General features: G+C 40.6%; 1 protein-coding gene across 1 annotated transcript; it reads right to left on the reverse strand.

The window, feature by feature from the left end:
* Positions 1 to 201: 201 nt before the first annotated feature.
* On the reverse strand, positions 202 to 11,282 carry LOC122642209 (beta-hexosaminidase 2-like). Its single transcript, XM_043835641.1, has 3 exons — positions 10,673 to 11,282; positions 4,543 to 5,271; positions 202 to 1,195 (listed from the first exon to the last, which is right to left on the reverse strand). The coding sequence occupies exons 1-3, from the start codon at positions 11,280 to 11,282 to the stop codon at positions 225 to 227; spliced, it is 2,310 nt and encodes a 769-aa protein (XP_043691576.1). The 3' UTR covers positions 202 to 224.
* Between the last annotated feature and the right edge of the window lie 1,760 nt (positions 11,283 to 13,042).

Here is a 13,042-nt window from a genome sequence, read left to right on the forward strand (position 1 = left end):
TATACGAAAAATGCCAAAAAAAGTAAAATAATAAAATTATTTAACAGAGATGTCAATAAGAAAATCCTTCTTTTTTTCTTTGGCTTCTTGAAAAAGAAGATTTCAAGAAGAAAAAAAAATACAAGATATAATTTTGTATTTCAAACTCCCTTTTTTTATTTTATTTTATCCAACTCATTGTTCCTCCCATAATTTAAAAAAAAAAAAAAAAGTGTAATCCAAAATCACTGAACAAGATTACACATGCCCGGACGAGTTATACACCACAAGGGCTGCAATGGTTCAGCTCCAATTCCTCTATAAACCATCCGATAACGCCATTCATTCAATCTATTAATTGCCTCTGCATATCTCTTCTTCCCTGTCTCATCTCTATTCCCAGACCACATTGTTTCAGCCAAAGCTGAAGTTCTAGGCCATATCTTTCCATCCAGCACAGTAGAATCAGCTTGTTCTGACCAAAGTGCAACCTCTCCTCCTAAAACCAACTTCCCTTGTGTCTCATTCAATCCATAAGTTATATCATAATCATATACCCTTTGCCATGTCTTAAATGGATCACACCATGACCCACCATTTCCACCAGCATAGTTAAACGGTTGTCCTGGTAAGTCTCCAACTTGAAGATCATATCTACTATCATTCCCCAACCACCCACCATGGCCACAATCTAAGTAGTAGAAATCCGCCGACGACACGATGACTCGATACCCAGCGGAGACAAGACGGAGGGTATTGTTTGGACCATTATTCCATGTCTGCAAAATTACTTTCTCAGGACGAAGAATTGAGGAACTTACATTCACGGTAGCATCTAATAGGACATCTTCCCAATAAACCACAGTCCGATTTAGAGAAGTAATGTAAGGAAGGGTTGTGTTTATAAAGTTTTGTAGAAGTTGGTTAAGGTTTCCACCTTGTGATAAGTAGTTTTGGATGGTTGGATCAGCTTTCCAACACCCAGGGACGATTTCATCTGCTCCTCCATGATAGAAAGGTTCTGGAAATAAAGCTACAACATCATGGATAACATTCTTAAGGACTTGGTAGGTCATGGGGTTTAAGGGGTTAAGTTGGCCAGTTCCTGGTTCAGATGCGAGACGATCGGCATATGCAGTGCCCGGTGGTCCTGTCCAGAACATGTTTGCGCAAGTTACAATCTCTGGATAAGCTGTAGCCCACGATCCAGTGTGCCCTACAATCCATATAAATCAATGAGAGGGCAGCGGGAGATAGATTCGTTCAATAAGGGAGACACACATTTTGTCTGAAAGAGAGAGTGTCAGTGTGAATCCCACAGTTTAATTCGTGGGGGTCTTTTTCCTATTTTTTTTAAAGAGAGGGAGTGCAATAAAAAGAGAGACCTGCTTACTTTAAGAGCGAGATCAACTAAGCATAAGATTGCTAAGTAGAATTTTCTTGTCCATCCATCTCGAGTCTTGTTAGTATAAGAGCATTGCTGAATTAAAGAAAGGGAGAGGGTTCTTTGAGCAAATGGTATAGGAGAGTGCACCAATGAATACCAACGAAACGGTTTTGCACATAGGGGCAGCGAAACCATTTCATTTGAGGATAGGAGAGAGAGTGAGAGAGAAAGAGATGATTCTAGTGTACCCTCCATGGATGGCTCAGAAAATGTTTTCCCTTGAGGAAAGGGAAAGCGATCTCTGAGCATACAGCATAAAGGGGTGTACCAATGAATAACAATGAAACATTTCATACATAGGGAGCAGAGAGGTCATTTCATATGAGAGAGAGAGAGAGAGAGAGATTCGTTCTTAGGGACTTTTGTTGCATGACAAATTATTGGATTCAGATCCTCTACGGCTTGTGGTTGAGTGACCATTGTGCTACGCCCAACCCACAGGCCGCCATGTGAATTTCATTCCAATCCAATGGTTGGTAGACGAGTTCAATTCAAAATTCAAAATTACCACTCAAATTTAGAAAATACCAAGCAACCATCTACCAACTATTGAATTGGAATGAAATCCACGTGGCAGCCTGTGGGTTGGGCGCAGCACGATGGCCGCTCAACCCCGGGCCACAGAGGATCCAAATTCCAAATTATTTGTCTAATTCCATATTTGGTGGTTTATATCAATTATGTGGACCACCATATATTGGGATTTTCCCATTATTTTTCTTAGAGAAAGTTGATGCTTAAACCAATTCAAAAATATTTATTCTAACATTCCTTGAACAAGAAATATTATTTTAGGAGAGAAATTCCCCATGGCGCCAACATGCAGTTTCCCACCAATAGACGCCATGGGTGACGAATAGTCCAATAGGTGGTATTTAATGTACAGGGATTGTGGAATGCAAGAGGACATATAAAGGAATCTGCATGCTAACGTCGTGAGTTTCTTTTTTTTTCCATTATTGTAACATATACAATGTAAAATTGGATTGAAAATCAACTAGTGATATTTTGTAGTTGAATCTAGTTGATTTTCAATCCAATTTTACATTGTATATCTTACAATAATGGAAAAAAAGAAACCTACGACGTTAGCATGCAGATTCCTTTGAGGGGACTTTGCACCCAAAAAAGAAAAAGAGAGTCAACTAACACTATCGGATGATTGAAAAGGCAAAGCAGCAAGAACTAAGCTATTTCACGATGAGATCCTTGCCTTGAAATAAAGGATGATTTTTTTTTTTAGATATTCTTGTCTTGATAGAACACAAAAGAAAGTCAAATGGAATTTCATATTTGGCAATATGAGGATTGAAAATTGGTTGACAAATCAACTTGTTGAATGTTTAAAAGGATTTTCTTATTGACACCCCTTAAGGTGTCAAATAATTTGCTACATTATTTTTGGAGGTTGTTTTTGTCCACTCATGGCGAATCTTCCTTCGCCGATGAGTCTGGGTGTCTTAGGATAGGCATCGAGAACAATAGGGAGGGTATTATCGACTTCATGTAATAGAGGGGTAGAGTAAATATGACCCTAGATGGGTGTCCATTTCCTTCACCAATAGTTAAGGAAAACTTTCTCTTGGCATTTTAGTATAACACATTTTTTTTTCCAATGAGGGTAAACTTTGTCATTTTACATGTATACTTGAAAAATGTTCAAGACAATGATAATTTTTGAAGGAGAAAAGCTTTCCTACAGCCGTAGTGTAGAGTTCAGCCAAAATCTAGGGTCTTAAAACATCTGTCTTATTGGACGAAGACGATAATATCGTCCCCATGTTGTGTGATACCCTCTCTTGATCATCCGAAAGCCGCAGTGAGGGATTCCCCTTGACCATGGCTGAAGGAAAACTCAGTCTATTTTTGAAAACTCTTTTTTACTCCTAGTCCTAACAATAGTTACATTGAGAACTCTTATGAATAAGAGAAAGGATAATCATAAGAAATTGCCAATTTCTAAATACAGCTATAGAGATGCCATTCAAACATACAAGGGGAAAAGTGAGATTTATGGAAAAATAGTATATGATTTACATGAGACCAAAACTTGACACATGGTTAATAAGGGCATATTACCCTTGGACACTATAACAGCGTTCGACATTGTTTTATAGTAATTTTCTTAAGTTATAGTCTCTTATAGAGAATATAATATCATTCTTCTATACATAGTTAAGTATTCCTGGCCTCTTTTTTTCTTAGTTATTTTTTTGACCTAGTTTTATTTCATCCACTATGAAATCTCTTGACTCATGGGCTCTAGTGTTTGGATTAAACTCTTAGAATAGTGTAAGGGCATTTCAGACATTTGTCATCTAAGGAAGAGTATTTATGAAATCCAAGCAATTGCTTTTCTCTTCACATGAAAAGATTTTTTTTTGCCTTTTTTGTTAGGGGAAAAGCTTTCCTTCACCCACAAATCTAAAGTCATCATTAGTCCTCTCTATGTTAAAGGCCAAAAATGCCTTTCATTATTCTCAACAATTGGCACCCATCCAAGCACAATAATGGCCATCGACAATGGCAAGGAAAACTCAATTATTTTTTTGGGAAAAGGTTCTCCAGACCACCAAAATTGGGTATGCTAACGTCTCTATATCTCTCACTCTCTCCCTTTCTCACATGAAATGATCTTACTACCCTCCTATGCATGATACCATTTTATTGCATCATATTAGTGCACTTCTTTATGTCGTTTGCCCATTAACACTCACCCTTTTTGTAAGGAAAGGGTTATATAGAGTCTAACAATCGAAATAAAGGAGCACATTAAGATAATATCCTACATCGCTACATATGAGGGTAGTAAGATCATTTCATATGAAGAGGAGAGCGAGAGAAAAATAGACACAGAGATGGTGGTCTACCCGTTCAAAGAGGAAAGTAAAATCCTCTCCAATTCCCCATGATGCAGTTCGGGTTGGAGAGATCGACAATTGGCAGGTGTGACATCCAACAACACTTGGGCAGGGGTGAGGTGGTCTTTTCATGCCTCACTGTGTCCATCGCCCGGGCAGGGTACTGGACAGGAGCCAAGCCCCTCCTATCCCTCCCCCCTATTAAAGCTCTCCAATTCCAAAAAAAGTGGAAGTCAACTAAAGAACAAGACTAACCTGGTGCGTCAATCTCCGGCATAACCCTAACACCATTCTCCAGCCCAAACTCAACGATCATCTTCACATCCTCCGGCGAATACTGCATTCCGGGACCATACGACCCTTTCTCGGCGAGCTCCGGCTGTGAAGGCAGCACTAATGGAAAGGATTGTGAGTCAGTGATGTGCCAATGGAAGACGTTGAGCTTATTGTAGCTCATCGCTTGTATGGTCCTCAATATATCCGCCACTCCATAGTAATTCCTCGCCGTATCAAGCAAAACCCCTCTATGTCCGAATAGCGGTGCATCCCAGATGTCCAAACCGGTAGCTACTCGCGGTGGATTTCCCCATACCAGTTGCGAGAACGTCTCCAGTCCTCTCATGGCACCCCAAACTGTTGCCGCCGTCAGATTTGCTGAAGAACCGATGGTCGGGATGGTGAGAGTGTAGGATTCGTCGACGCCGTGTTGCAGCGGCACCGATGGATCGGTGACGGAGATGGTGAGGAATTGCAGAGGAAGAGTGGTGGCTGTGAAGTTGACAGATGGGCTTACAATGGGGTTGTAGTTTTCGGTGAGGATAAGACTGTGGTAGCCAGTGACGGCTGGAGATAGGTATGGATGGTTGTTCAGGGGCGGAGAGACAATGATTGTGAAAGTGGGAGAGAGGGTAGTCGCCTGCGGGTGGGGCCATGAAATATTTCGGGGCTTAGGCCATACGCTGATTTGAGATTGGATGGTTGAAACTTCAGTGGTAATGCATAGAGATGCGCAGAAGAAGAAGAGAGAGATTATATGGAATGCCAGGAGAGGAGACATGGTGTTGGCCTCTTAGGTCCTAAGTGGTAAGTGGTAAGTGGTACTGTTGTTATTTATAGGTCTTCCTGACAAGAAGAAGGATAAATTTTACATTCTCAAAAGATCTTAAGATCCCTTCTACCAAAAAAAAAAAAGATCTAAAGATCCCACTGACTCAAGGCATGGATTTTGGTATCATATACTGGTAGAGGCAAGGCAAAACCCATGCCATGTAAGAAGTAAGAAGATGAGGCAAATGTCTGAGAGAAGGGTGTAAAGTGGTTGGTTTGGTTCGATTTTGATTGGTCTGAAATGGTTTTTTATATGTACCAATCCAAACCAAAGTCGATCAGTCCAGTTTCATTGATTTTGGTTTCAAACAAATTTAATTTTGAATTTTATCGAGTTTGGCTCACTGGGCTCTAATCAATTAATTCGCTATCGAATTGTTATATGGATTTTATTTTTTAACTATTTTTGATCGATTAAGTCTTCGATTACACCGATTTCTTTTATTTTTTAACTAATTTTGATCGATTAAGTCTTCGATTACACCGGTTTCTAAAAAAAAAAGAACAAACAAAACCATACAGTTAGGTGTTTGGTTTGGACCAATTTTTGTAGGGTTTGGCTTCGGTTCAAATTTTTTTTAATTATCAAATCACATTTGGTTTGATTGATTTGGGCTGGAATTTTGACATTCCTAGTTGAGGGTGTCAAATTGGAACCCAAACCAAACTGAATAATTGGAACTGAATTGAACCGAATAGAATTTGGTTAAAATACAGAACAACAGAACCAAGGCAGGACTTGGTTACTTTCCGGATCCAACATAAGAACCGACGGTTAGAGCCGAAACCAACATGAATTTGGGCACCAATATATTATAATATATTGATAAAGTATAATAACCTTACCAAAAAAAAAGTAGAATACTACTATATGTATACTAATACACTACAATACTAAGATATTATAATACACTACACAAGCGTCTGAGCTAATGGCAGAGCATGCCTAGGTATCTACCCAGGGGGCAGAGGTGTCATGTGCCCAGTGAGAGGGCGTAGGAAACACCACCAAGTAGAGATCTTTTCCCTATATTATATAATAGTATAAACTATGCATGATCCGAATAGGAATCAGAACTGAACCAAAACTGTACTAGTTCGGTATGAGTATCGATATGTCACATTCCATATTTGGTGGTTTATATCAGCTATGTGGACCACCATATATAGGGATTTCCCCATTATTTTTCTTAGAGAAAGTTGATGCTTAAACCAATTCAAAAATATTTATTCTGACATTCCATGAAAAAGAAATATTAGTTTAGGAGAGAAATTTCCCATGGCGCCAACATGCAGTTTCCCACCAATAGACGTCATGGGTAACGAATAGTTCAATAGGTGGTATTTAATGTACAGGAATCGTGAAATGCAAGAGGACAGATAAAGGAATCTGCATGCTAACGTCGTGGATTTCTTTTTACCCATTATTGTAACATATACAATGTAAAATTGGATTGAAAACCAACTAGTGATTGTAACAATTCAACTACAAAATATAGAAGTCGTTTCCTAAGGAGTTGTTAGATATTGTAATTCGACTTCTTCTCCCCTCGGGGGCTTAATTTATTTGGCCCCCTTTAAGGGGACTTTGTACCAATAGAAAAAAGAGTCAACTAACACTATCAGATGATTGAAAAGGCAAAACAGCAAGAACTAAGCTATTTTATAGTGAGATCCTTGCCTTGAAATAAAGGATTTTTTTTTTGTAGATATTCTTGTCTTGATAGAACACAAAAGAAAGTCAAATGGAATTTCATATTTGGCAATATGAAGATTGAAAGTTGGTTGACAAATCAACTTGTTGAACGTTTAAAAGGATTTTCTTATTGACACCCCCTTAAGGTGTCAAATAATTTGCTACATTATTTTTGGAGGTAGTTTTCGTCCAGTCATGGCGAATCTTCCTTTGCCGATGAGTCTGGGTGTCTTGGGATGGGCATCGAGAACAATAGGGAGGGATTATCGACTTTGTACAATAGAGGGGTAGAGTAATTATGACCCTAGATGGGTGTGCATTTCCTTCACCAATGGTGGAGGAAAACTTTCTCCTGGCATTTTAGTATAACACACTTTATTTTTTTTCAACGAGGGTAAACTTTGTCATTTTACATGTATACTTGAAAAATGTTGACAATGATAATTTTTTAAGGAGAAAGCGTTCCTACAGTCGTAGTGTAGGGTTTAGCCACCATCTAGGGTCTTAAAACATCCTTCTTATTAGACGAAGATGATAATATCGTCCCCATGTTGTGTGATACCCTCTCTTGCTCATCCGAAAGTCGCAGTCAGGGATTCCCCTTGACCATGGTTGAAGAAAAACTCAGTCTATTTTTGAAAATCCTTTTTTACTCCTAGTCCTAACAATAGTAACATAGAGAACTCTTATGAATAAGAGAAGGATAATAAAAGAAATTGCCAATTTCTAAATACAACTATAGAGATGTCATTCAAACATACAAGGGTAGAAGTGAGATTTATGAAAAAATATTATATGATTTACATGAGACCAAAACTTGACACATGGTTAATAAGGGCATATTACCCTTGGACACTATAACAGTGTTCGACATTGTTTTATAACAATTTTCTTAAATTATAGTGCCTTATATAGAATATAATATCATTCTTCTATACATAGTTAAGTGTTCCTGGCCTCTTTTTCTCTTAGTTATTTTTTTGACCTAGTTTTATTTCATCCATCATGAACCCTCTTCACTCATGGGTTCTGGTGTTTGGATTAAACTCTTACAATAGTGTAAGGGCATTTTAGACATTTTTCATATAAGGAAGAGTATTTATGAAATCCAAGCAATTGCTTTTCTCTTCAAGTGAAAAGAATTTTTTTGCCTATTTTATTAGGGGAAAGCTTTCCTTCACCCACAAATCTCAAGTCATCATTAGTCCTCTCTATGTTAAAGGCAAAAAATGCCATTCATTATTCTATGACAATTGACACCCATTCAAGCACAATGATGGCCATCGATAAAGGAAGGAATTCTTTCACAATGGCAAGGAAAAGTCAATTATTTTTTTGGGAAAAAGTTCTCTAGGCCATCAGAATAGAGTATGCTAACGCCTCCATATCTCTCTCTCTCTTTCTCACATGAAATGATCTCGCTACCCTCCTATGTATGATACCATTTTATTGCATCATACTTGATAAACCCAAAATTACACGGGTCAAACATGAGCCGCCACGTGTCCCGACCCAAGTAGGAAGACCATTCCAAGCCCGACCACCTTATATCTCACTTGATTAGCCCGGATGGGAAAGGACCAACAAGGAAGTCCAAGGACCAAGTCTAGGTACTATGAGCTACTACCATCAACGACCAAGTCTAAGTACTACGGGTTACTACCATCAAGGACTAAGTCCAAGTACTAAGGGCTACTACCATCAAGGACCAAGTCCAGGTACTACATGTAGGCTACTACCGCCAACAACAAGATATACATCATCTCATGGGTACAGGGTACCGCCTACCAGCAACACAGTCCCAAATGGACTCAAGCACCAAGGATCTTATCCAACACACTAAGACGTATAAATGTCTATCTACCAGGAACATCCACCTTACCGAGACTCTAATCTCCCATAAGAGAGCAACCAACCAAGAGAAGAATCCTACTACCTAGGAACTTATCTACTACGAGGGTTACTCGTCATCAACTGGGACTCTCTACACCGCCACACTCTACTATAAATACGAAGGTATTCTACCCCATCAACCCATCTTGAATTCTAAATATTCATCTGTTTATTCAGAGAGATCTAACTTAGGCATCGGAGAGTCCTAGGCCGAAACCACACCGGTTCTCCTTTGTCATCTAGGTCCTTTTGCAGGTTACGACACTCGAAGGGACCACTAGGCGATTTCTTGACGCAATAATACTGGTGCACTTCTTTATGCCGTTTGCCCATTAACCCTCACCCTTTTTGTAAGGAAAGGTTTCTCTAGAGTTTAAACAATCAACATAAAGGAGCACACTTAGATAATATCCTACATCGCTACATATGAGGGTATAAGATTTTTTTTTTTTTGAGTAGAAATATGAGGGTATAAGATCATTTCATATGAAGAGGATAGCCAGAGAGATGGTAGTGTACCCCATTCAAAGAAGGAAGATTAAAATCCTCTCCAATTCCCCATGGTGCAGTTCGGGATGGAGAGATCGACACCTGGCAGGCACGACATCCAATTGTCCGAGTTGAAGCCATCATTAATTATCAAATATCATGATTAACGCCTTAGAAATTGAAATCTAAGAACAAGACTAACATGGTGCGTCGATCTCCGACATAACCTTAACACCATTCTCCAGCCCAAACTCAACGATCATCTTCACATCCTCCGGCGAATACTACATTTCGGGACCATATGACCCTTTCTCGGCGAGCTCTGGCTCCGAAGGTAGCACTAATGGAAAGGATTGCGAGTCAGTGATGTGCCATTGGAAGACGTTGAGCTTATTGTAGCTCATTGCTTGTATGGTCCTCAGTATATCCACCACTCCATAGTAATTCCTCACTGTATCAAGCAAAATCCCTCTATGTCCAAACAGTGGCGCGTCCCAGATGTCCAAACCCGTAGCTAATCGTGGTGGATTTCTCGACATCAGTTGTAAGAACATCTCCAGACCTCTTATGGCACCCAAACTATTACCGCCGTCAGATTTGCTGAAGAACTGACAGTCGGGATGATGAGAGTGTAGGATTCATTGACGCCGTGTTGCAGCGGCACCGATGGATTGGTGACGAAGAGGGTGAGGAATTGCAGAGGAAGAGTGGTGGTTGTGAGGTTGACAGATTGGCTTACGATGGGGTTGTAGTGTTCGGTGAGGATAAGACTGTGGTAGCGAGCGACAACCGAAGATAGGTATGGATGGTTGTTTAGGGACAGAGAGACGATGATTGTGAAAGTGGGAGAGAGGGTAGTCGCCTGTGGGTGGGGCCATGAAATATTTTGGGGCTTAGGCCATACGTTGATTTGAGATTGGATGGTTGAGATTTCAGTGGTAATGCATAGAGATGCACAGAAGAAGAAGAGAGAGATTATACGGAACGCCGGGAAAGGAGACATGGTGTTGGCCTCTTGGGTCCTAAGTGGTAAGTGGTACTGTTGTTATTTATAGGTCTTCCTGACAAGAAGAAGGATAAATTTTTATTTATTTTTTGGTCAAAAGGACATTTATTCAAAAGAGGGACGTGTAGTAGCCGAGGCTTCTGGTTGACAAAAGTCCAGGGGCCTCGGAGAGGAAATGGGCCATTCTGTCATACACGAAACTGACAGGGCCCTCCGGGCAAGAGCATCAGCTACAGTGTTGATGTCTCTTGTAACAAAGTGAAAAGAACAGGAAAGAAAGTAAGAAGCTAGATGCCGAATATCCTGAGCCAAGTGTGAGATAGAGAGAGGAGGGGTTTGACCCTGATCGCAGCACCGGATTAACTCAAGGCAATCCGATTCGGCAATGATGTGGTCAAAACCTTCAGAGATAGCATGTAGGAGTCCAGCTCGCAGGGCCACAGCTTCCCCTGTAAGGGCATCAGAGAAAGACATTGGCTCAAAAACCGCTTTGAGGACTTGCCCTTCATGATTTCTGAAAATGAATCCAACTCCTCCTCTATTCTTACCCTGGCAAACAGAAGCGTCCGAATTAAGCTTGACAGTGATCTCCGGAGGTTTGATCCAATGCCTGCTGATAACAGGATCAGTTGGCAGAGGTTGGCCTTGATTACTGCTGGTGGTGGTAGGATTTGCCTCGCAGAATTCCTGGTGAGCACGCTCCGCTGTCTGGATAATCTCCTCAGGGCTCCAAATTTTTGTTTTGAAAATTCTATTAGTCCTTGCCCTCCACAGTTGCCAATAGATAAAATCACATAACCCCATAGTGAACTTACTAATCCCTTTGTCTTGGTCCACTATGACTTTCCAGCTTTGAATCCAAGAAGAGATCGAAAGAGGGGAAGATGGGGGAGGGATAAACGATAAGGAGCTTCCAAACCAGACCAGTCTTGCTAAAGGGCAATCCAGCAGAGTATGGTCTATTGTCTCAGGTGAAATACCACAGTGAAGGCACATAGGATCCACTGGAATCTAACGTCTAACCAATTCATCCCCAGAGGCAACTCCTCGAGCGCAAGCTCTCCATAAGAAATTTTTGATTTTTAAAAGCGTGGGGCATCGCCATTTTAGTTTCCAAACACTATCAGGGATTGGGTCCTGGTATTGCAGTAGGAGGTCGAAGGTTGAAGCATCACCAAGCTGTCCTACTGGTTCTTGAGAAGGTGATACGTGATTTTACAGAGAAGGTGCCATTTCTGGTTTCTCCCCAGACCAACTGGTCATCTCTGGGGAAGATATTGAGATGGAGTTTCATAATTGCAATTCTGTCCACCGGGTCAAAGTAAAGGTCCAACAAGTCTTGCTTCCAGCAACCATTTGCCTGATCCATAAGTTCCCAGACCCATTTGAGGTGGCACTGATGAGGGCACTGACTGGTTATTTTTGCACCTGGCAATAAAGGAACCCATTTATCTTCCCAAAATTTTATTTGTTCTTCATTACCCACTTTCCAAATTAGGCCTTGAGTAAGAAGGCTTCGGCCTTGTAATATACTTCCCCAGCCCCATGAAGGATTAGAACCCAGTTTAGCTGAAAGGAAATCGGAGGAAGGATAGTATATGCTCTTCATCATTTGTGCCCAAGGAGAAGATAGAGAGATCAGCAACCTCCATGCTACCTTTGCCAGCATTGCAGTGTTTTGAAATTACGAATTCTTGAAACCCAGACCTCCTCTGTCTTTGGATTTGTACAAGTGATTCCAAGAAATCCATTGGATCTTGGATTTTCCTTCCTTCTCCCCCCAAAAGAACTTGGCAGCTTCCTTTCTAGCTGAATCATGAAAGTGTTGTGGCAGTTTGAAATGGGAACTAACATAATTTGGAAGCGCAAAAGCCACAGATTTCAGCAAAGTATCTTTGCCTGCCTGAGAGAGGACTTTCCTCTTCCACCCTTGAAGCTTTTGGCCCAATTTGTGTTGCACTTCCTAGAACACCTTTGTTTTTCCATGACCAAATTCGGTAGGTAGACCGAGATACTTGGGAGTACCAGAGCCATATTTAATTTTTAAAACCCGAGAGAACCACCTGCGGAATTTTATAGGAGTATTAGCACTAAATAGTAAGGAAGATTTCTTAGAATTTACTGCCAGACCACTCGCATCACAGTATAGATGGAGGCATGCCTTCAAGTTACAGACCTCATGAAGTTTGAGCTTGGAGAACAAAAGGCAGTCGTCCGCAAATAGCATGTGGGAAATAGGAGTTCCCCTGTTCTTGATCTGAAGACCTTGAACCAAACCTTCGTTCTCAGCTTTCATCACCACAGCAGATAAGGCTTGCGTGCATAGAATGAAAATAAAGGGGGATAGAGGATCCCCCTATCTTATTCCTCTGCCCGGCTGGATATGGCCCACTATTGAGCCATTGATAAGGAAACTATAAGATGTCGAAGTGATGCACACCATAACAAGTTGGACCCAAACTTGGTTGAACCCCATCTTCAAAAGCACTTGTTCAATGAATCGCCACTCCAGGCGATCATAAGCTTTCTTCAAGTTGAGCTTCATCCCAAGAAACTTTTGTTTT

Source organism: Telopea speciosissima, chromosome 10, assembly GCF_018873765.1.
Source record: "Telopea speciosissima isolate NSW1024214 ecotype Mountain lineage chromosome 10, Tspe_v1, whole genome shotgun sequence".
In the NCBI taxonomy this organism is placed as follows: Eukaryota; Viridiplantae; Streptophyta; class Magnoliopsida; order Proteales; family Proteaceae; genus Telopea; species Telopea speciosissima.

What these genes read in the sequence shown, in the direction of transcription:
- LOC122642209 (XM_043835641.1), bottom strand. Translation starts at nt 11,282, where the DNA reads ATGGGGTTATGTGATTTTATCTATTGGCAACTGTGGAGGGCAAGGACT. An exon ending in GAGGGCCCTGTCAGTTTCGT is followed by an intron (nt 5,272 to 10,672) that starts GTATGACAGAAT and finishes TTACCACTGAAG; the next exon opens with TTTCAACCATCCAATCTCAA. An exon ending in GCCGGAGATTGACGCACCAG is followed by an intron (nt 1,196 to 4,542) that starts GTTAGTCTTGTT and finishes TATGGATTGTAG; the next exon opens with GGCACACTGGATCGTGGGCT.